A 24,667-nucleotide genomic window follows, 5' to 3' on the forward strand; every position below is an offset into this window, starting at 1 on the left:
CGTTGCAATGGTGAATGGAATTGTTTCCTTAATTTCTTTTTCTACTTTCTCATTATTCGTGTATAGGAATGCAAGGGATTTCTGTGTGTTGTATAATGTTATGACAGACTTGGTATCAATTTGGTAATGTTAACTTCCTAAAAGAGGTTTGGAAAGAATCCCTCTTTCTCATGAATTTGGGTAGATTGATGTTAATTCTTTCTTTAATATTTAGAGAAATTTCCCACTAAAATCTGGTGGGCTTGAGGTTTTTTTGTGGGAATACCTTAACAAAAAAACAAAACAGCTGTCAAGATGTAATTCACACATCATTGAATTCCCCCATTTAAAGTGTATGATTCAACAGCTTTTAATGCATAGAGTTGGGCAATCGTCACCAAAATTTTAGAACATTTTCATCACCCCCAACAAAACCGCATGGACATTGGCAGTCATGTCCCATTTTCTCCCAAACTCCCCAACCCTGGGCAACCACAAAGCCACTTTCTGTTTCTTCAGATTTGCCTATTCTGGACATTTCATAGAAATGGAATTATATATGGTAGGAAGGTTTTTTACTTACAGGTTTAATTTGGCTAATGGGTATAGGTGTTAAAAATTTTCTGTTTTCTTCTTGCATTCATTTTGGTAAATTGTACTTTTCAAGAATTGTGTCCATTTCATCTAAGATGCCAGTAATGTTGTCATAAAGTTGTAAATAATGTTTTATGATTTTAATTTTTGTATGCTCTTTTGTGAAGTCCCCTTTTCCATTCATTTTATTGGTAATTTAAATTTTCTTTTTTTCTCTCCCGATCAGTCTTTCTAGGAGCTCTGTTTGCTTTTTAATCTTTTCCAAAAATCAGCTTTTGGGTTTTCTGATTTTCTTTGTCATGCATCTGCTTTTTCTTCTGCTTATTGGTCACATTTTTTGTATTGGACACTGTATATATTTCCTGCATATTGTACATAAATGAACTGCAGATTGAAGTTATTTTTCACTAGAAAGGAATCACACTTTTCTTCTGTTAGAGTTGAGCTGAGTGAGAGCTTAGATGCAGCTGTAGTTAGATGCAGTGAGATATAGTTCTCTTCTGGTTTTCAGCATCTAGATGGTGAGACGGCTTCATTAAGCAGGAATTTGTCTCCTAAGGTTCATAAAACTGTGGGAACTTTCACACTACCTTTTCAACCCATACTCATCCAAAGTCCCCAGGAGAAAAAAGAGAGGCTGGAGATCTCATCTCACAGTAGGGAGGACTTTTTTTTCTCTCTGGAGTTTTGTTCAGATCTATGTATTTAGTCAAAGGAATTTTGTCCTCTTTATCGATGGGTTTTAGTATCTTTTAAAACATAATTTTTCTAACAACAATGTCCTTGTATTGTATATTCAATATCCTGTAATAAACCATAATGGAAAAAATATGGAAAAGAATGTATATACACACATATATACATACACACACACACACAATATAACTGAGTCACTTTGATGCATGGCAGTAATTAACACAACATTGTAATTCAACTGGATTTCAATAAACAATACATCTAAAAATAATTTGTCTAATTTATCTCTTTGTTCTAGTTGGTGCAGTGGGATTGTGAACCTGCCACTTGCTATTAAATTTTACCTAAAAGTGAAAATCCCCTAGGTAGCTTTTAAAGAAATTTAAGTCACTAATCTTCCTCCAAACATCGAACTAGATCGGAAAGCTAACAAAATGTTGCGGTATATAGCTATTATAATCTGCACATTCATTTAAGGGAGATCGAATTTATGCCTAGTGGTTGCACTATTATGGGCTGTATACACTTTATGCCTTATTAGGGCTACCTGTATAATCAAAACGTGTGACTCATCTATAACCTGAAATGAGTGCCAGTGGGCAACAGCAGAAAGAATACTAAACTCTCGATAGTCAGAATACTGAGCTTTAACCTGAACTCGCAAAAAGCTCGACCAGGAAAACTGTGAGCACTAGTTTTCCAGAGGACATGAGGGAATAAGTGTGCGCTAAGGTCCTTATTTTACCTGTTTTAGTATTAGGCTATGTTTTATTCACTCCTAAGACAAACATGTCAGGTGTGAGATGAACACCTGGGTATCTGCTCTCCAATCCAATAAACCCGACCAGTGCTTTACGAGTACCACTCTCAGCACTCTCCCCTTCCCCCCTTTCCTAGGAGAGATTCATCACCCTGAACTTTAGGTTTATCATTTCTTGAATTTATAATTTTTACCACATCTGTAGGCTATCCCCGAAGAACAAACTGTTTGATTTATAGGCATTTAAACTGTAAATAGTTTTATACTGTGCAAGTTCCTCAGTGATCTGTTTTTTCCCCTCAAACTTCATGCTTATGAGATGTGACAAGTTGGTGTGGGTAGTTGTAATGAAAGGCCTAATTCTTGTCCCAAAGTGATTTTGTGCTTGTTTCCGACACTATAAATATACGAGGAGAATTTAAATTGAATCATCTCTCAGTTCTCTCCAGACCTGAAATTCTAATCCTACTTTTCACAATAAGTATAGAGGTATACAGTTTACTGCAAAAGTACAGCACTGATCATAATTATGATCTGAGGTTGATTCTTTGATCAGAAATACAATCCTCATGGGCAATGTGCCATGATATCATTTTTGGAAATTTTGGCAAAATTTCAAGATTACTCGAATACAAAACTTCCGCATGCAAGACAAATCATTTTAATACCAGGTTTGAAGCGGTACATGCAATGATCAGAAAAGACAGAATTCACAATGCAAAAATGCAAAGTTTATTTTCTTAAATAAAATACTATATTCATATCTATACAAATAATTATTACAACCATTAAAATGTTACATTTACCAATAAAAATTTCAAAACTTTAAACAAGAGCATGGTTCAGAATATTCACACCCTAATACAATGCATTTGTAAAAAGATGTCAAAATAAACAGGACCTATTCTTATTTACAACTGTAGGACAATCCTGGCCATATTATACATATCTGCTCTGAATTCATTACAAAACAAATTAGTTCCCATTAGAATTATAAACCAGGTGATTTACAGTAAGGACACAGTGCACAGCAGACATTGCTGGCATGGGGATAGATACAAATATTACATATACTGAAAGCACTACAGTTAGGTTTTTTTCTGGTGACTGCCCTACAGTAAGCTTCTCACCCAGTGTATCTATAAATAATGTGTGAAGGTAACTATGTTCTCAGATTTTTCCACCCACTTTTACTGAAATGGATATATATGTGTATATATGTGTGTGTGTGTGTGTGTGTATATATATATATATATCTCCTGTTGAAAGTGGAAGCAAATCTTTTCTTCACAGTAACACAACTGCAGCATTTTAAGCAACACTGTCTGGTCCCTTTCTTTTGGAAGATCAACAGTTCAATTCCCCCTACAAGTTACCAATATAGTCAAGTCCAGTGCCTCAATGACCTCACAGATACAAAAATGGTTTTAAGACTTAGGGGGTGGGGGAATAGAGATCTAGAAAAGTGAAGAGGGGATTGACACGGAGTAAACTCTAAGTTCCTATGACATAGTATGGTGTATACCTGTACATAACAACTGAGGGGGGGAAGAAAAGAATTCATTACTTTTTTAAATGTCAAATTACAAATGAAGACTTATCTTCTATGTCTCATGAAATCCCTAGTGACAGATTATGCAATCATCCAAAATAACACCACTTTCAATATTATCCCCAATATTTTCAACCTGGGTAGGCTCATGTTTATGAAGCATCTGAACACATGCGTGCACCAGAAAAAGACTACAGTTGACAAGGTTTGTGCAAATCTAGAAATAAGAATATTGAATGGCCACCACATACAAGCTCTGAGTTTAAAAGGAGTCTTGCATCTAACTAGTAAATTTTTTTTTTTTATATAAGATCAGCATTAAAGATGGCTCAGAGAATGGTAAGGCAACAGTGAGAAACGTCAGCTGTATTTGTCATCTAGGTGTTTGATCACACAGCATGTGCCAGGCTGGTCCTTTGCCGTAACAGAGGAGTGGGTGAGCGGTACATCCCAATGGCTGGTCCTAGGACCAGAGGCACAGTTGCAGGTAAAGTGCAGTTTCCGGGTAGAGGCATGTGGGCATAGCTAGAAGTTCTGTGTCTAAGAAGGTCCTCAACACTTCTTCCCAGAACACCTCAATCTGAACTTGATGAACCCCACAGACTCTAGTAGAAACACTCTTAGGCTCACACAGAAGTGCAGAATACAAGGAGAATATGATTAAGTTATAAAGGACCCTTTTCTGTTGAACTCACAGGGGAAGGAGAAATGGTTTCATTCAGCCAAAAAGTTATCAGAGAAGAAACTAATTTCTGGCCTTTAATTTGCATAAGTGTATCAAAAATCATCACTTGCTATTACTGCCCTCTGGAAGTACACAGCCATAGGTGATCAACAAAGGCAGATTTGGAGACAGCAGAATTAGAACAATGACTGCTAGGTTCCTAAGGATATCAACCCAAAGCCATCTGATTTTGGTACCACCTTTGCCCTTTCTTTACTCCTCCATGGGGGAAAAAAACAAGCTCTCCAAAACAAGAACAAAATTATATGGCACATAAAATATTTTCAGTCAGTCTTGAATTACTTTTGTTTTGAGAAATTCTCTTTGCCCCTTAATAGAATACAGTGATTCGCATAGCTAGGGCTTTGGGAATCATTGATTTGGGAGTATGAGCCGCTATTATGCACTGATCCAATGACGCTGGGCCCAATAAACGTTTCAAGGCAGAGGAGTAACCATTCTGCTAAGAAACGAGTGGGCTCCCTGCCACTCGTTTGACATGGAGCAGACAGAAGAAAATAAGAGCCTAGGTACACTGCATCAAAGGAAGGACACAGCTAAGAAGAGTCCTAACCTTCTCTCAAGTTCTAAAAGCATCACTCCCATTAAAACGCATTTCCACACTTATTTGGAGTGTAAATATCAGCCTCTCCATGAAATGGCTAATGTTAGAAGGCAAGAGCAGGGCAAATAAATTATCTTTAAAATATTTAAATAATTTGTATATTAAGAAGGCTAATTTTAAAAAGTCAATCCTCATTGCAGTTCACCCTGAAATGTGACTGAAAATCACTGAAAAAGAAGATTCCCTCCTCATTCTTCTCTTTCCACAGTTCTGACACATTAAATTTTATAAAGCATGATCACTCTGGAATGCACACTCTTTACTGCACGATCACTCTGGAATGTGCACTCTCTACTTAGAAAAAGGGTACCATTGCTGGAACAACCCAAAGGTCTTAACATAAAAACAAAAACAAACTTCCTGGAATAGTATAAAATATCCCCAAACAACTTTTATGTACCAAAAAAGGAAATGACATCTTTTATCCATGATTGACACATTAGAAATTTTTGCATGATAAGAAATATGAAATTTTTTACCCTATCAGAAGTTGTTGTGTTAAATGTTTAGAGGAATCAACATCTTTCTGAAATTGATTCCAGGTGATCAATAACACTATGAGAGAAAATCAATGATTCACTTATGCATCATACATGTTTGTGTATTTCTAGAAATTACAAATTTATCTGCAGAAATGACTTTACATTCTGTAGACATATATTAGCAAGCCATGAATAACATTTACTATAACCAAAACTATGTTCTGCCATTTGTTTGCCAAAAAAAAATCCAGAGATTGTTATATATTAAATAATAAATTTCCTTGCCCAAATCATGTAGCTCTAATTATCAAATACTTAATACTGCTGGTAAATCTCATATAATCATGCTTATAAATCAAGTAAGATTACTGTGCTCTGAACATTTTCAGAATTGAGTTTGTATATAAACACATACATACGCATATGTCTGTAAGACAATTAGAGCTATATGCAAGCAGGGGCCAAATTATTTGCAGATGGTCACATCTTTCCTCAGATGGTCAACGAGCCTTTCTTAGGGGTAGAGACTCATTTGGAATCAGTGTTGTACGCTTGGAATGAAAGTTCTGAGGAATGTAAATATTATCTCTGAAGAGAGCTGAGCAGAAAAATACAATCAAGACAACAGAGAAATATGTGCAAGTACCAGGCTTGAGGCCTTTCCACTGAATGTTCAAATTCAGCTTCTCCTTGGCCTGTTACCTTAGTTCTGATTTTACCTAACAGTCCCCAGTTTTTCAGAACTCAACAGCCACTGTGTGTGTGTGCGTGCACGCAGGGGGAAGAGAAAGAGAAGGCAGGAAAGAAGAGAGACAGGATGAATAGCCGAACACTCTAAGAACAATTCTTGAAACTGGCAGACTAGACCTTTCAAGTACAAGGAAAAACTTGAATGTTAAAGCTTAAAACTCAGTTAAGTTATAAATGTCATATTTTTCTCAATTAAATGTTTTAACTGTTTACTTAAGTAACTTATTCATGAAGCTCTCCTATTTCTCCCCATGACCATTCTGAAGGAAGAAAATACAGACATTTTCTTTGTTTTCAGTATATTTTTTGCGCCGAGGAGGCTGCCTCCGCCAGCAGCAGGGGAGTTTGGTGAGAACAGCTAAAGAGGCACAGATGACCCTTTTGCTGAGACCCTTTTGCTATAGTAGAGGTATTTGCTAGAGTTATCTGCTCTAACCAAGCCTTCTGTGTGTGTTCAGTCTCTCAGGCCTGTCTCTTTGTGATCCCATGGACTGTAGCCTGCTAGGCGCCTCTGTCCATGGGATTTCCCAGGCAAGAATACTGGAGTGGGTTGCCATTTCTTTCTCCAACCAAGCCTTAGGAGGCTTTTTTTTTTTTAATGACAATAAAACCAAAACACTGGTCCGTGGGTTAACTTTGTTAACAGAGCAGACAGAACAGTTTATATCTCTTACTCCATTCCATTTTTGGCAAAATATAACAAGAAGCAATGGGCTTGAAACATGAGTACACATCAATTGTTTTCTTAACTTTTAATAAAGTTTTCAAAATGCAATACATGAATTTTGAAATATATCTTTAAAATTCAAAATTCATTATTAATTTCAGTGGGGCTTTAAAAAAAACTGTATATCAAGTTCTACTCTTCAGCAGGTCTCAGGTGCCAATTTCCTATTTTCAGATGGCAGGCCTATTTTGAAAGAGCTAGTTTATACCTTAAAATGTCCAGGTACACACTCACACACGTGAACTTATATAAAGACAATTTTTTGAAGCACCATTTCACATCTACCATCAGGAAAAGCAATGAACAAATTCATCTTCTCACTGTAAGTGAAAATACTGACAGAACTTAAGACTCTGTTCAGAAATATTTGAAAAGTAAGGCTCAAATAACTGTAGATTCCAAACACACTATTAAGTGATCAGTCCCTGATGATTAAACAAATGTCAAAGAACCTATTTCAAGATCAAATAAATGGAACAAAGAGAGAATTCTACAACAAAACTCAATGAATGAAACAATCCTTAACTGAACACATGCAAAATCTCCCAATACAACTGGCTATCATCCTTATGGCCTGATGCAAAACGCAAGGACAAAATGGAAAATATCTATGTACTCTGCTGTTTAGCTTTCCACTTTTAAGGCTACTTGTTTAAGGAAGACCTTTGCTTTACAGGACCTTGGCACATTAAAGGATAAAATCACTGGAGATGGTGATTACAGCCATGAAATTAAAAGATGCTTACTTCTTGGAAGGAAAGTTATGACCCATCTAGATAGCATACTGAAAAGCAGAGACATTACTTTGTCAACAAAGGTCCATCTAGTCAAGGTTATGGTTTTTCCAGTAGTCATGTATGGATGTGAGAGTTGGACTACAAAGAAAGCTGAGCGCTGAAGAATTGATGCTTTTGAACTATGGTGTTGGAGAAGACTCTTGAGAGTCCCTGGACTGCAAGGAGATCCAACCAGTCCATCCTGAAATAAGTCCTGAGTGTTCATTGGAAGGACTGATGTTGAAGCTGAAACTCCAATACTTTGGCCACCTGATGCAAAGAGCTGACTCATTTGAAAAGACCCTGATGCTGGGAAAGATTGAGGTCAGGAGGAGAAGGGGACTACAGATGAGATGGTTGGATGGCATCACTGACTCAATGGACATGAGTTTGGGTAAACTCTGGGAGTTGGTGATGGCCCGGGAGGCCTGGTGTGCTGCGGTTCATGGGGTCACAAAGAGTCGGACATGACTGAGCGGCTGAACTGAACTGACAGTTCCCTAATTTGGAAAACAAGACATGGAATTCAGATAATTTATGAATTGTTACAATTAAGGAAGAAGCTTCTACCTAAACCAAACCTTGGGGATAAAGGTTGATTCAATAACTCACCTATTTGCTAACTGCTTGACTTGAATCATGGACATTCATTCTACATTAATTCAACACCTGCCATGGGTAAGAGACTGTTCCAGAATACACTTGGCCAGCATTTGGTTACGAGCCACTGTGTTCTATCGAAATGTCTGTATTGTTGGAGAGCAACTCAACTATCTCAACTATCTATTTTACCAATTGTCAACAATCAAATTTAAAATCTAGGCGATGACGCCAAGATGTCCCCCAACTTCCAGTTGATTAGTATCTAGAGAATGTCAGATTACAAATCAAACCTGAAAATGTTAAGTCTGCTTGGGAAATTTAAAGCACACACCGTGCAGTTAAAAATGAAAGATAAATTTTTTTTTGACAACCTAGTATGTGCCTCATCTCTGACATGGCTTCCTTACATTCAGAAGATAACTGGCAACTGATCAGACAAACACAAGGAGATACACTCACACAATCTCTCTCTTCCTGTGCATGTATGTGTGAACACACACACAAATATATTTGTAATCTCACTCGTTACACTTATGTTTAGTCAGTTGGTATTTAAACAGCTGAACTGCAATCATGACCTAAGATATGGCTTATGTTGTGGGCAGGTCTGTTGGAGGACTGCTTGGAAGAGTCTGAGGCAGAGGAGTTTGCTATCGTAAGCAAAGGGGACATCGCTGAGCCGTCAGGAAGGGCTGTAGCTATTTCTGGAAACAAAGACGTCATATTAAAATTGGATAAGTGAGAGTTGGTCATGTGCATTGGGGGCATGTCGGGGAGAAGAGGAAAACTTGGTTGAGCAAAGCCAACAGGTCGGGGAGGAGACAGAATTGATCCAAATCGGTTATTCAAACTTCCACTGTTTACCTTCTCTGTGCTGGGATTTGAGAACATTTGATTAGAAAAATATGGGATTGAAATATCATTGGACAGTGTGGGATGAGCAGGAGAGTATGGAGGATAGAAGGAGGGGAGAGTATTTTGGGGATCCACAGGGATGAGGGCTGGGGTTCGAGTGGCACTAGGCTGAGTAACCTGTGGAATAAAAGAAGCATTAGCGTTTATTGGCGGGTTCATGCCACCCTCAGGGATAAAAGGAAAACCAAAATTTTGTGATAGCGTGTGCTGGTCAGGCACTGAATTATCATTAGGTACTTGTGGGCTATCTGGCATGAAACGAACAATACTTCCTCTCTTTTCTGCAGCAGGTTGTTGGCGTCCAAGAATCATACTGCCACCAGTAGACAGAGGAAGGTGAGGAAGACTTGGATCAAAGACATTGCTATGTCTTGGGTTTCCAGAGCGAGTCCTTTCAGGTGGACGAATTTTGGAACCGCTGCTGTCTTGCAATGGATGCCTTGATCGCTGGGGAACTGAAGAACTGGTTTGACGTACAGGAGGCCCTTGGTCAGCATTTCCGTGAGACGCAGACGGATGCGGCAAAGCTGGCCTTACGACCCCATGCATGTTGGTTGTGACTGGAGGGTTCATGTGGCCCTTGGCCCCATGACTGTCAGTAATCCTCATGGGATTGGATTTCTGTACAGAAACATTGGGACTCGTGTTTCGACCTTGAATATCTCCTGAAGACGAAGAACTTGAAAATGGAATATTCAAGGTGCTGTTCCGGGTGTTAATTGCGCCCAGGGACATGTCACAGCTCTCCCTACTCTGACTCTCACTCTCCCTTCTAATATGGACACTTTCATGGCTCGGGGGACAGTTATATTCAATTGCAGAGGAGGGACCACACTGTGTATTCCTCTGATGTTCTGAGAGGGATCTCTGACTCCCAATGACCTGATCGCCCAGGTGAGGGGCAAGTAAACTCTGCATGAAACTTTGGTGACATGTATTTTCACTGTCCCTTGTTGGGATAGCATTTCCTGTTGGGATGCTCTGAACTGGTGGATAAGGTAATCGCTTTTGGCGGTCAACTGGTGGTGGACCAGGGTTTTGACTAATACGAAAAGCTTGGGGCTGCATACTCCTCAAGGATGATACAGGGTTACCTATTTCATTATTTCTTGAAGACTGTACTTCAAAATTATTCTGGGGCTGCTGACTGGCTCCACTTGGTTTAAATGTCTGACAGTCAGAAAGGCGGATATCTGAAGCAGTATGGTCCACACGACCCTGCATATTATGAATGGCTAAACTCTTATTTCTGGGAACATCAAGGTAGCTTCTCATTTCAAGCTGATCTGAAACTCTGGAACCCTGAATCGATATACCCATTCTCTGCTCTGAATTAGAAGATGTTTTTCCAATCAGTGCCTCAGCAGAGTAACTTGAAACTCTGTTTCTCTCCGGCCTGTGTGGAGCACAGGTCATGTCTGAAGGTCTCGTCACAATACTCGATTGGGATGCCATTTGCTGCTCTATGCCTCTTGATGTCAACAGCCTCTGCATTGGATTATGCCCAGATACGTGTTCAGAAGAAACCCCCGGAGCTTGCTGCCGGCTTCCCACCTCCTGCTGGTGCAGAATATCTTGACTGAGATGGTTCTGGTGGTTCCGGCTGGTGGAAGGGTTCTCACAACCCTTCTCTGCCTGGGAGGTTCCAAAATGTTGCTGCACCTGTTGCTGCATCTGCTGATGGTGTGGGTGCGGCTGCCCACTCTTAGGTCGGGATTGGTCAGTTCCATGATGCTTGGGTTGTAAAGACAGCTGAGAGGCCTGAGTGCCCTGAACAAGATTCCTCTTTTTTTGCATCTGAACTTCCTGTTGCAGGGTTCTCTGTTGGTGGACACTGTGGGGCTGAGAGTGGACAGAGCTCTCTGCGTGAGGTACGTGACGCTGCAGCTGATACAAGTGATGCCTCTCTCTCAACTGCCCTGCTTGCTGCTGCTGCTTTAAGTAGAGGTGGTTACTATGTAGGTGAGGTACCCCTTGAGCTGGAACATGCTGCTGCAGGGCCTGCAGATGTTGGCCAGCCTGGGCTGGCTGCTGCTCAGCAATGGAAGCCTGCGAACTACACTGAACCTCGGTCTGCCTCAACGCGGGGACCACAAAGTTGTTACTAGGCGGAAATAATCGGGTAAGGCCGTCCCCGTGTGCTGGGTTGCTAATAGGCACAACTGAGTTTGAAGAGTTGGGAGGGATCTGACCAACCATCATTTGAGTTTGATCGGAAATGCTGTCTGGAGTTCGGCTCATCAGGGACAGACCTTCAAGCCGGAGTGGGGCTGGCTGACAATGCTTCTGACGTTTAGCTGAAGACAGTAAAAGGTCATCCTGGACAGCACGCTTAGCAGAGTCTTTACGGCTTTCGTGACTTGGCTTTAAGAGTGGCTCTGGAATCGGTGTGTTTGGTACGGTACCAGCCATAGTATTTAGCTGTTCTTGGGAGTATTCGGTCATCAGGGATGGTCCAGGAGGCTGACTGCCATAGGAGCCAGATGAAACTGTCAGATTCACTGTTGTAGGAACAGCTGTTTGCCCTGAAGTTTGGGATAAACCAGTGCAGCTGACCAGAGGATGGCTGAGGGTACTCTGGTGGATAAGATTATTCACACTTAAACTGGTGATGCTTGGTGGTTGGGAAGTTGAAACCTGTAAAGAGGCATTTGATGTTTTCATTCCTATAGAACAACTTGATTTTTCAAGGGGCCTATCCACAGTGGCTTCAATTGAGTCCTGAGAATTAAATTCATTTGGTGTTGCTTCTACCTGTCCTGGACCATTCTCTTTAGGTATCTGTGTTTTGAAAGGCTGGTCTCCCTCTAAAGAGGATGCTTCAGAAGGCTTTGAAGGAACTTCCCGTATATCAGCTGGTACCTGGGTACCAGCTCTTCCCTTCTCAAGGTTCTCCTGGTCAAAAATAGCTCGTGCTGCAAGAGCAACTATATCAGTTTGCTCCACAAAGGTACAGCTGTCACACGTATTAGTCGTTGCACTGCTGGTGACATCCTCTCTGGCTGTTTCAGGAAGCATAGATGCAACCGAGAAACTACGACTACTGCCAGAGCTGGTCGACATGGGCGAGTCAGCCTGCCTACTGGTGAGCAAAGAACCATTAATAACCTCCTGGTCAGGGATGCAGGAATGAGGTTGTCCTGGATCTCTATCATCACTGTTCATCAGTAGCAGCTCCTGTTTGGGATGTAACTCAACATTTGAATCAACTATTTTAGAATTTTCTGAAGAGAAGTCAGGATGGTCCACCTGGACTGAAAGAGATGATTTCTGAGGGTCTTTTTCTTTAGCAAGACCAGACAGCAGTGCAGTTAAACCTTGCCCCTTTAAGAGACCTGCGGTTTGTACTGTATCTGATGACTCTTGCTCAGCCCTGCAAGGGTCGGCAATGACTTCTACCTCAGAAACACAGTCAGTACTTGTAGTGCTCGTGGCAGATGACAGATGAGAAACCTGAGAGGCCAAGACGGGGGCATCATTCACAGAGGAAATCAACACACTGGCCGACGTGCAGGATTTGGCAGCCTCTGGCAACGCCAAACTACTTGGTGGCTTATCCTGAGATGTCTCTCGTTGCGAAATGGGGAGAAAATCTTTGGATTTTGCTGGGGCCATTGTAAATTGTTCACTTGTTACAGATTCTTGAGAGGGTGAGCTAGACTCTTCGGCTGACTTAGATTTGGGTACAGACTCAGGCATCACTGATTCAGAATTCAGAACATTCAAAGAATGTGAACCAGAAACACTTACACTATTTGTCTGGGACACAATGGCAGATGGTAACACACCAGGGAGGCTTTCCAGAAGTCCGTCATTACAGGATGGCTCTGCGGAACCTTCAGTGCTGGGGCCATCTGACTTGCCCCCATCTCTGACTGGATTCAGGGAGCAGGCTGACTTGTTAGTGGCTAAGTGTTTCTTGACACCCGGCTTCTTATTCAACCTTTTTGCCTTCGTGTTAGGCAAACAAGCCACAGTGTTCACTGAGGGAGTAGTCACTAGGTTATAAGTACTGGGTGGTGTGGCTGAATTATCTGTTGTCACGGGAGGTGCTACAGTTGTTAATGAAATACAGTTAGCTGGGGTGATTTGACTATTTGCAGCAGTCTGAGGATGGACTGGCTGGCTAACAGACAACTGTACACAGCTTTGCCCAGCCATCTGCGATATGCTTTGATTGAGGCTGGCCAAAGCGCCAAATGTATTCAGGGCAACATTGGTATTTGGATCTTCGCTGGTGGTGGGCTGAATAATTTGCATAGGGGTTTGATTTGTAGTTCCTGATGAAGACATCACAGGCTGCAAAGCAAAGAGCTGTCCATTTAAAGAAATGGTTTGAGGCTGCTGTTGGCTGGATACAGTAACAGAAAAAGTTTGTGTGGAATTCGATGCTGATAAAGATGTAGGTCGTGGTAATATGTGGACAAGGTGCTTTCCCCCAAAAGTCTGCGGGGTGGAAACATTTTGCACTGAATTGTTAGACCCTATAATAGCACTGGCTCCATTGACAGGGAGTCGAACAGAACCAGGAGGTGGAGCAGAGAGAAGTGGCAAAGTATTCTGGTTAGCTGCCTGGATGATGACTATCTGCTGACCTACTGTTTGGTTGGGAACCTCTGCCCTCATCACTGTTGGGCACGGGGTGGTGCTGGGTGGTTGAAGAATGATAACGTTCTGATTAGCAGGAGCTGCATTAACAGCCGACCCCACTGGCTGAGCCATCTGAATCACCTGCATGGCGGAATTCAATGGGAGGATACTTTTTGGAGGCTGAGACTTAACTTGTGGCTGGGTGATCAGTGGCTGCATAGGTAAAGGTGGACAGGAAGGCAAGGTTACAACTACTTGCTCAACTGGCTGCCCCTCTGCTGGAAAGGAATTATTCAAGCTGATGCCTGGAGCCACACATCTACTGTGGTTGGCTGTGGTGGGGCTAGTGCCAGACTCATTTAATACTGGGGTCACAGCAGAAGACGGTGTCTGGCTTAAGGGCTGAATAGTGTTTCCCGCCAGTTGCAAAGTAGTCCACGTTGTCTGTGTGTTTCCAGCTGAGGAAATTCGGGTAAGGCTATTCATGTTTTTCAAATCTGAAGCACTGACAGCTGAAGAAGGCAAAGAGCAAGAAAGAGTCCAACCACTGTCCATAGGGTTTGCAGAAAGGGTGCTTACAGGCATGGCGGTCATCCCTCCTCCAGGGACAGACGGGGCCACCACCATGGTAACACTTGCGGAGTCTGCACCCTTGCTACTGCTTGCCACACAAGAATCACCGACAGGTCTGGGAGGCTGGGAGCAGACTGTGGTGGTGACGGAAACAACCAGGGTGGTTTGAAGATCACTTCTGTGATCTTGTGCGCTCAGGCAGGACTCACTTCCAGGCTGTCCTTGAGTGGCAGTTGCTGAGCAGCTGGAGGAGATGCTTGTGGCACAAGGGACTGTTTTCTTCAATACTTGGGGGCTTTCTTGCCCCTTCTTATTTTCAGAAGAATTTTGATCATTTAGACACGTGTGCGATGAACGATGCTGGGGTGGTTCAGGCCCAACAGGAACAGCGATCAGTGAGCTGCTGGTGGGACCAAGCACACTCGACTCACTTTCGGAGGTGGAGAGCTCGAGAATGTTTTGAGCAGAAAGAGCAGCAGGAAGACAAAGAGGAACAGGCTGGTTGGCAGCCAATGCAGAAACCGTGGTCTGATGCCATGGCTTGTTTTCAGAAGGGTAAACTCCAGAAATAGACACAGGAGTCACAAGATTGCAAGTCCTCTGCACTGGCACCACATTGGCAGTTTGCTTTTGTAAATTATGACCAACATTAAAGGTTATCCCCTGAACAGCTGTTCCCTGGCTGTTTCCACCAGGCTGACTCCCATTGGAATAAACAATGATATTTTTTTGAACCTGGTCACTGGGAATAACAACAGAGACCTTTGAATTTTTAAGATTTCCTTTCCAGTGGATTGTGGGGTCGTCATATAAACATATGTCATTTGCTTTTAGTAATTCAATATATCGGCCATTTTCTTTTTGAATTTCTTCCAGTTGTTTACGTAGCTTTTTAATTTCTTCAGCTATAATATCAAAAAGAAAAAAAATTTTTAATTACCTCTAAATGTCAGTATTTACATTAATTTAAGAAAGAGCTGTATACTGAGTTACTGAATTCCAATTTTAGCAGCCTGAATACCTCAATTGACAATCTTCAGCTCTTTTATATGTTCTTTCTTCTTTTTAGAATGGTATCTCAAACCTCTACTCAATCCTTTTAAAGGTACATATCTTTAAAGATCAACAACTCAAAGGTCAAAAATTACTCATAACATAGAAATCTCAAAATTACCGAATTCAAAATAGGGCAGCTAAAAAGGTGAACCAAGGAAAGACATAATGCTATCATGGAAACGTGCTAGGAAAATAACACTGAATATCAATATAGTAGCATTTCAATGTTAAAATAACAAACATTACTTATGGTGGTAACAGTCTTTCCCCCCCTCCCCCAACTGACCACACCTGCCACCCAGTTTGCGCAATCTCAGTACCCCGACTAGGGACTGAACCCATATCACGCAGGGAAAGTTCAGAATCCTAATTACTAGGCAACCAGGGAACTCCGGACAGTCTCTTTTATAAATGGCTTTGAAACAGTAGAGACCAAGTAGAACATGTAAGAAGTAAGGTGGGAGGGCGATAAGAAAGCATCAATGGTGAAACTTGCATTTTCCTTGGTAGGGCCATGTACTCTACTGAGGAATGAAGATGTCCGTGATGCCCTAAACCATTTTAAAAGAGACAGCCTCACTCGTGGATCCTACTAAGGGTTAGGCTTGGCTGCTGGTATTTATGCTCTGTGACCCTATATAGCTCCACCTGCCTTGTCATAGTGGTAGGCATTCACCACTCCCTCCACCAAAGGCAGCTAATCCTCAAGACCAATACCCTACATGGTAGCCTGAAATAAAAAGTTCTGTTCCAACAAGGAGGAGCTGAGACTATCAAATTTCTTTTCTCAGGTATTTAAACAGGAGACACAGAAGAAAGATGCTAATATGCTACAGACATCAGAAATTAAAGGACAATTATCATGGACTAAATAATAAAGATGACTGTTCTCACTTACTGGACACTTACTATATGCCTGGTACTTTTCATTCACTGTCTCATTTAAAAATAACAAAAATAGTAACAACAAGAGATAACAGATAACATTTATTAAGCATTTTCTATGTTCTGGGCTTTACTCTAAGTGCTTTACCTGTGTTATCTCTTTTAATCCTCATAACGACCATGAGATGGGAACTACCTTTGTCATCATTACTTTTAGATGTAAAAAAACAGGTTCAGAATAACCATATAATTTGTTTAAAGTTGACCAGATAGATGTTACAATTATCCTTATTTTAAGATAGAGAGACTGAGACTTGGCGCTGACTAAAGGAAGCCAAGACTCAAACCCTGGTGGTCCTGACTCCTAAGGCCACTGCTGTGGTCACGGCGCGAGACTGTCACATGGACAGTGAGTATGCGGAGGAAGCTGTTGGGAGGAGAAAAGAAGAGAGAGCAGAGGCACACACACACAAAGGATGATGACAGAAATGACAACACAATAGGACTTGAGGGGCCTCAGGTGGCCCCCAACTCCTGGTCTGGCTATTCAGCTCCTCTTGAATCCCATGCCACTTGAGTTTCCCTTCTCCTTAAGGTAACTTGATGGCCTCAGACACTGGGCTATGAAACCAGAGGAGCCCTCACTAGAAACGTATACACCACTCTAGCCTTATCATCCCTTTTGTGGGTGCCAAACATTGATTGGTTACCAAACATTGATTATGTATCTAATTGCCCAACAGCAGCATAAAACAGGACCTGGACCATAAAAGACAGCTGGATGAAGCGGGTGGGGTAAGCTGTCATCTAACTTAAAAGTAAACAAGAATTCAGAGCGCTGACTTTCTAGATGTGCTTTCCAGTATCCTCCTCATTTCTTACAATAATCACTGGTTTGCATCATCTCCACCTCAACAAATTCCGCCTTTGTTTCTCTCCTTTTAAGGTGACCTACTGAGTTGTCACAGGAGATTCTCTCTCTGCTATTCTCAGAGACATAAATGAAACATGGCTCAAACTGCCCTACCCCTCAGAGCTTTATACTTGCCTGGGGTGTATTTCTTTTCAGCTGTCAAAAGGAAACCTTCCCTTCAGTGCAAGTGGGAAAACAGAACTCATCTGACAGCATTAAAAAAGTCACCTCTAAAAATTAATACTATTAAATGATCAGGAAATCTGAGTCACACAATACATGCAGTACACACAATTATGAACTGAATGCTTTGGCCTTTTGAGTTAATTCACAGTTGAGGGCTGACACAGGCATATACCTGTTTTTAAGTTACACTGAGCAGGACTCCCCCTACATCCTCTTATGGGATTTTCCCTAGCTGGGAGATCCATCTAGAATAAAGGAGAAACAGAACTATTCATGAGTTAAGCAAACAGAAAGTACAAAAAAGAGTATAAAATAAAAATTGTGTATGCCTACAAGGTAAGAATTGGGGAAGAGATATGCCTACAAAGAAGAGGGGAAGAGATAAACCTGAATAAAGGCTGAATTTATTTACAACACTATTCTCACAGACCCACTGAATACACGGTCTTAATAATGTTTCGGGGCAAAAAAACCTTCTGTATCCTAATACAGTATCGTAAGTTGCACTGTGTCACAAAGGCCTGAACACTGAAAAAACAATGAAAAGAATCTCAAAATCTTTACCTTGTTCATTGTTTCCTCCGTTAAGCAGGAGTTCATCATTTTGCCTTTTCAATTCTGTTATGTACTTAAAGGCTTGGTCCAGGATCATATTCTTGCTCTGTGAAAGAAAGTCAACCATTTAAAAGTTTCACTGGAGGTTAAGAACTTGCCAGAAGAAAATTAAAGCTTTGGTTTTTCCGATACGTATGATACATATCTTTTCACAATTTAAAACTGGCACTGTAATTCAAAAACTTCTACTATTCACCTTTTATTTATTAAGTATTTATTGAGGCTCTGTTCTAGGCACTGGGGATGTAATAAACAAAAAGGACAAAGTTCTTGACCTTGAGGAATATTACTTGTTTATGAGGAATTATTATATAAAAATATTTATATTTACAAATAAAATCAGGTGGTGACAAGTGTTATGAAGAAAAATAAAGTAGGGTCTTTTACTCTTTTAATCAAGTCACCTCCCCTCCAGGCTCCAGTTTGAATTTACATGCATCTTTCTCCAGGAACTCTTTCATGGGCCTCTCTGTTCTAGAATTCTGCGTCTGTCTACAATGCGGGAGACCTGGGTTCAATCCCTGAGTCGGGAAGATCCCCTAGAGAAGGAAATGGCAATCCACTCCAGTACTATTGCCTGGAAAATCCCATGGACAGAGGAGCCTGGTAGGCTACAGTCCATGGGGTCGCAAAGAGTCGGACACGACTGAGTGACTTCACTTCACTTTCACTTTGGGTAAACTGCAGCAATTGTTTCTCTCTTACTAGAATATTTACTGTATGCTAGAATCACAACATAGCATAATGGGTGGGAATGCAGGCTCCTCCACTTAGCATTTTTGTAACTTGGGAAAGTAACTTAGTCTTTCTAAACCTCAGTTCATTTGTAAAATGGGGATAATAAAAATGTCTACTTTGAAGGTGTGGTAATGTTAAAGGCTTTATACAGAGAGACTCTTCGAACCCGATGGGGTATAGAGAAAAAGTGCTTCATAAGTGTTAGGTACTTGTGGCTACTATATATCTGGTCCTATGTTAAGTACTTCAAATGCATTATTTCTTGGACTCATTAGAAGAACTATGTTGTTATTCCTTACATTTTTAAACTTTATTGAGGTACAATTGACTAAGATATTAAAAAAAAAGTAATAGTAAAGAAGGGTAAGGAAGGAGTCACAGAGATGGCAGGGGTTACTCTGTGCTGTGGACTGAATGTTTGTGTCCCCCCATAATCCATGTTGTGGCCCTAATTCCTGAAGTGATGGGGCCTTTGGAAGATAATTAGGTCATGAGGGTCTATTCTCATGGACGAGCTCACTGCCCTCAGAAGAAAAGACATGAGAGAGGTGATTACTGTCTCCGCCATGTGAGGACACAACCAGGAAGAAGGCCATCAGGAACCAACCAGCAGGCACCTTGGTCTGGGACTCCCAGCCTCCAGAATTGTGAGATGCATTTCTGCCGCTTAAGTCACTCAGTCTATGGATGTTCTTAGAACAACCCAAACTGACTTAGACATTCTGCTACAATATATTTCATAACGGGAGGCTGAGGAAGGTTCTCTGTGAGGTGATATCTAAGCAAAAATTTGAAGGGAGTATAAGAAGGCATGCCCTGTGGACATCTGGAGAAAGAAGGCTCAAGCAGCAGGACTGGCAAGGACTAAGGCCTCCAGGCAGGGTTGAGTTTGGCGTGTTGGAGGAACAGAATGAGACAAATGAGATAAATGAGACAAAAGGCAAGTATACAGGGAAACAGTGGGAGGAGACAGGGCAGAGAGGGCCTTTGCTGCTGCTGCTGCTGCTAAGTCGCTTCAGTCGTGTCCGACTCTGTGCGACCCCATAGATGGCAGCCTACCAGGCTCCCCCGTCCCTGGGATTCTCTAGGCAAGAACACTGGAGTGGGTTGCCATTTCCTTCTCCAATGCATGAAAGTGAAAAGCGAAAGAGAAGTCGCTCAGTCGTGCCCAACCCTCAGCGACCCCATGGACTGCAGCCTTCCAGGCTCCTCCATCCATGGGATTTTCCAGGCAAGAGTACAGGAGTGGGGTGCCATTGCCTTCTCCGGAGAGGGCCTTTAAGACCATGCAAAAATTTCAGATTTTAATGTTATCCTTTACTCTATCAACCACAACTACAAACTATTCTAAACAGTAGGTTGAGATAACAATGGCACTTGATTGGGCTTTGGTGCCATGCTCCTAGTATATTCGATTTCTAAGCTTTTACAGAAAGGTTGTATTTTACATCAAAGTCCATGTATTCTTTATTCAAATTTTTAAAATGGAAAACATAATATATACATAATGCAAAAATGTAAATAATGAAGAGATACATAATGAAAAGCACATTCCTTTTGACTTTAGCCCTCTAAAGCCCTTTCCAGAGTCAACCAAGTTACTTATGTATCTTTCCAGAAATATTACATGCCAATACATGTATATGTTATATATATGTATATGTATACACACACACATATCTTTTTAAAAAAATCCAAATAGAAGGATACTATAAACTATGTTACATGGATACAACTAGAGATTATCATACTAAGTGAAGTAAGTCAGAAAGAGACGGACAAATACCATATGGTATCACTTATATGTGGAATCTAAAACACAGCACAAATGAACCTATCCACGAAACAGAAACAGACTCACAGACACTGAGATGGGACTTGCGGTTGCCAAGGTGGAGGGAGGGAGGGAAAGGGATGGACTGGAAGTCTGGGGTTGGTAGATGCAAACTATTATATTTAGAATGTGTAACAACAAGGTTCCACTGTATAGCACAGGGATATCCCTGGGATAAACCATAGTGGAAATGAATTTTTAAAAGAGAAATATATACATGCATATAACTGGATCATTCTGCTGTACAGTAGAGATTGACACAATATTATCAGCCAACTATACTTCAATAATACTTCCCTGATAGCTCAGGTGATAAAGAATCTGCCTGCAATGCAGGAAACCCTGGTTTGATTCCTGGGTTGGGAAGATCCGCTGGAGAAAGGGTAGTTTACCCACTCCAGTATACTTGGTCTTCCCTTGTGGCTCAGCTGGTAAAGAATCTGCCTGCAATGCGGGAGACCCGGGTTCAATCGCTGGTTGGGAAGATCCCTTGGAGAAGGGAAAGGCAACCCACTCTAGAGTCTGGCCTGGAAAATTCCACAGACTGTATAGTCCCTGAAGTCGCAAAGAGTTGGACACAACTGAGCGACTTTCACTTCATACTTCAATGAAAAGATTTTTAAGCATGTTTTAATTTTTAAAAACATACTTTGGATATTATGGTCATTTTAACAATATTAATTCTTTGAATCCTTGAGCATGGTATATCTTTCCATTTGTTTGTGTCGTCTTTAATTTTGTTCACCTGTGTCTTATAGTTTTCCAAGTACAAGTTTTTACCTCCTTAGTTAAGAGTTATTCCTAGGTATTTTGTAGCTTTTGATGCAACTGTAAATGGGATTGTTTTCTTAATTTCTTTTTCAGATAGTTTGCTCTTAGTGTACAGAAACATAACTGATTTCTGTATGTTAATTTTGTATCCTGTAAATGTATCATACAACTTTACTAAATTCATTCATGAGTTCTAGTAGTTTCCTGGTGGCATCATTAGGATTTTCTATGAAGAATACCATGTTATCTGCAAAGAGTTAAAGTTTACTTCTTTCTTTCCAATTTAGATTCATTTTCTTTGTTTTTCTTATCTGATTTCTGTGGCTAGCACTTTTTTTCTATTGGAAGATAATTGCTTTACAATGTTGTGTTGGTTTCTGCCATACAACAACATGAATCAGCCGTAAGTATACATATGTCCTCTCCTTGAACCTCCCTCCCACCCCTCCATCCCATCCCACCTCTCAAGGTTGTCACAGAGCACCAGGTTGAGCTTCCCCTGTTATAAAGCAACTTCCCACTATTTTACATATGGTAATGTAAATGCTTCAATGCTATTCTCTGAATTCATCCCAGCCTCTCCTTCCCCCATGTGTCCCCAAGTTCTCTATGTCTGCATCTTTATTCCTGCCCTGCAAATATGTTCATCAGTATCATTTTCCTTGATTCCATTTATATGCATTAATATATGATATTTGTTTTTCTCTTTCTGACTTACTTCACTCTGTATAACAGGCTCTAGGTTCATCCACCTCACTAGAACTGACTCAAATTTGTTCCTTTTTATGGCTGAGTAATATTCCATCTATATATACCCATTCATCTGTTGATGGGCATCTAGGTTGCTTCCATGTCCCGGCTATTGTAAATAGTGTTGCAATGAATACTGGGGTGTGACTAGCACTTCTAATACTATGATGAGTAAAAGTGGCAAGAGTGGGCATTCTTGTCCTGAATAAATGCTTGCAGCTTTTTACCACTGGGTATGTTAGCTGTGGGCTTGTCATATATGGCTTTATTATGCTGAGGTATGTTTTCTCTATACCCACTTTGTTGGGAGCTTTTATCATAAACGGATGTTGAATTTTGTCAAAAGCTTTTTCTACATCTATTGAGATGATCATATGATTTTTATTTTTCATTTTATTAATATGGTATAAAACATTGATTGCTCTGCAGAGAGTGAACCATTCTTGCATCACAGGGATAAACCCTTCTTGATCATTGTTTATGATTTTTTAATGTACTTTTGAATTTGATTTGCTTATATTTTGTTAAGACTTTTTACATCTACATTCATCAATGATATTGGCCAGTAATTTTTGTACTCTTGGTTTGAAAGAATTAATATTGTTAAAATGAGCATACTACCCAAGGCAATCTACAGATTCAATGCAAAATCAAAATACCAATGGCATTTTTCACAGAACTAGAACAAATAATTTCAATATTTGTATGGAAACAATCTTGAAAAAGAATAAAGTTGGAGGTATCATGTTCCTTTATTTCAAATTATACTACAAAGCTGCAGTAATCAAAACAATATGGTACTGTCCTAACATACACACAGAGCAATGAACAGAATAGAAAGCCCAGAAATAAACCTATCCATTTATGGTCAATTAATCTATGACAAAGGAGCCAAGAATACTTTGAGGAAAAAAGACAATCTCTTCAGTACATGGGAAAACTGGACAGCTACACATAAAAGAATAAAATTGGAAATTTTCTCACACCATACACAAAATAAACCAAAAATGGATTAAAGACTTCTGGAAACCATAACACTCCTAGAAAACTCAGGCAGAACATTCTTTGACATAAATTGTAGCAATATTTCTTTGTATCTGTCTCCTAAAGCAAGAGAAACAATAGCAAAAATAAACAAAACAGACTACATCAAACTAAAACTAAGATAATGTCCTTTCTTAACGCAAAAGTTGAGACAAAAGCAATTGATAATGCCCACCTGCTGTTCTCTACTGCAGACAGGGGTGGGGACATGAGGCAAAAGTGAAGAAAGTCTAAATCTATTCAACTTCTAGAAACCAATACTGACTTCCACTGCACACTCTAGGGCACCAAGAAAGAAATGATTATGGTTTCCTTTCAGAGAAACTTGAAGGAATAAAAGCCAAGAGGAGGAATATTTCACTAGGCAAATAACAAAGCGTACTGAGCAGTTACTATACACTGAGATATGGGGAAAGAAAAACAGTCAGGAGACACAGTGCCAGCCCTTACGTTTGCTTTTGTATCAAGGAAACAAAAAGTATATTTTTAAGAAGACTGAAAAACACATTTAGGCAAGATGGGGTACCACCTTGCAGGGAAGAATGAAAATGAACTGAATTATAAGAACTTGCTGAGGGAAACAGTGTTGAGAAGTGAACAAATTGATCTGGCCCTCCCCAACAAATGTCTGGGATGGTTTGGGACTGGGAAGCTCCAGCGACCATGGAAGGTAGGGTGAGGCACGGGGCTAAAAATGAGGAAACTGGTAGAAAGATTCTTCTTTTGTAATAAGAACCAGTCCCCACACACACCCTATGCAACTGGATGACTTCCACTCCTCCCCAACCACAGGAGACAAGTTTCTTTTCTGTGAAATTTGAACCCAAGGATTTCAGCCTCAGAGATACTTTCATGGCACAGAAGCGGGTAAGATGAGGCTCCTAAGCGAAAACATGGTGGGTGGGGAAGTAAAACGATGCCTCCTAAAACATGAGACTCTCCAGCGCCCGCTCCCTGCCCCAGCTCCCAGAATAATGGCAACGAGTCAGTCCTCTTCCCACCATCCCCACTGCTAGGTGGGGTGGTGAAGGATCTTTCTCCAGAAAATACAAATTAATAGCTAATTCCAAAAGAAGAAAATCTACAAATGTTGGCAGTTTTTCATTCAATAACAACAACTGCAACACTAGATCATCAGACAATCACTAAACCATTAGGACCACCAAAAGATAACCTGTTCAATCAGCTTTTTAACGCCTCCTTCTCAAATGTGAAAAAAACAGCTGAGGTGTCACTAAACATTTAAGGAATGTCTCCAAAAAGAAAGACAGAACGTCAAAACAGAGGAGAAACATTTTTAAACTCCAAAACCCTTTATATTATTCTCAAAGATGAGATATACTGCATCATCATAAACAACATAAAAGGAACAAAGACAATAAGAAAAAAAGATGTGGGAATTAAAAATATGAGAGCTGAAATTAAAACCAGAAGAGTTGAGGACTTCCCCTGTGATCCAGTGGCTAAGACTGTGCTTCCACTACAGAGGGCATGGGTTCTGTCCCTGGTCAGGGAACTAAGACCCCACA

At 40.7% G+C, this 24,667-nt stretch overlaps 1 protein-coding gene across 3 annotated transcripts in view; it reads right to left on the reverse strand.

Annotated features, from left to right (window-relative positions):
• USF3 (upstream transcription factor family member 3) overlaps nt 7,933–24,667 on the reverse strand; it is a 49,213-nt gene continuing 32,478 nt past the window's right edge. For all 3 annotated transcript variants that reach the window (XM_018038623.1, XM_018038532.1, XM_018038564.1), the window contains 2 exons: nt 17,951–18,047; nt 7,933–15,251 (listed from right to left, as the gene is read on the reverse strand). In XM_018038623.1, coding sequence (XP_017894112.1) covers nt 8,821–15,251; nt 17,951–18,047 — 6,528 coding nt within the window. In that variant the 3' untranslated portion in view covers nt 7,933–8,820. The remainder of the gene's footprint in view (nt 15,252–17,950; nt 18,048–24,667) is intronic.

This window comes from Capra hircus, chromosome 1 (assembly GCF_001704415.2).
Source record: "Capra hircus breed San Clemente chromosome 1, ASM170441v1, whole genome shotgun sequence".
NCBI classification, from domain to species: domain Eukaryota; kingdom Metazoa; phylum Chordata; class Mammalia; order Artiodactyla; family Bovidae; genus Capra; species Capra hircus.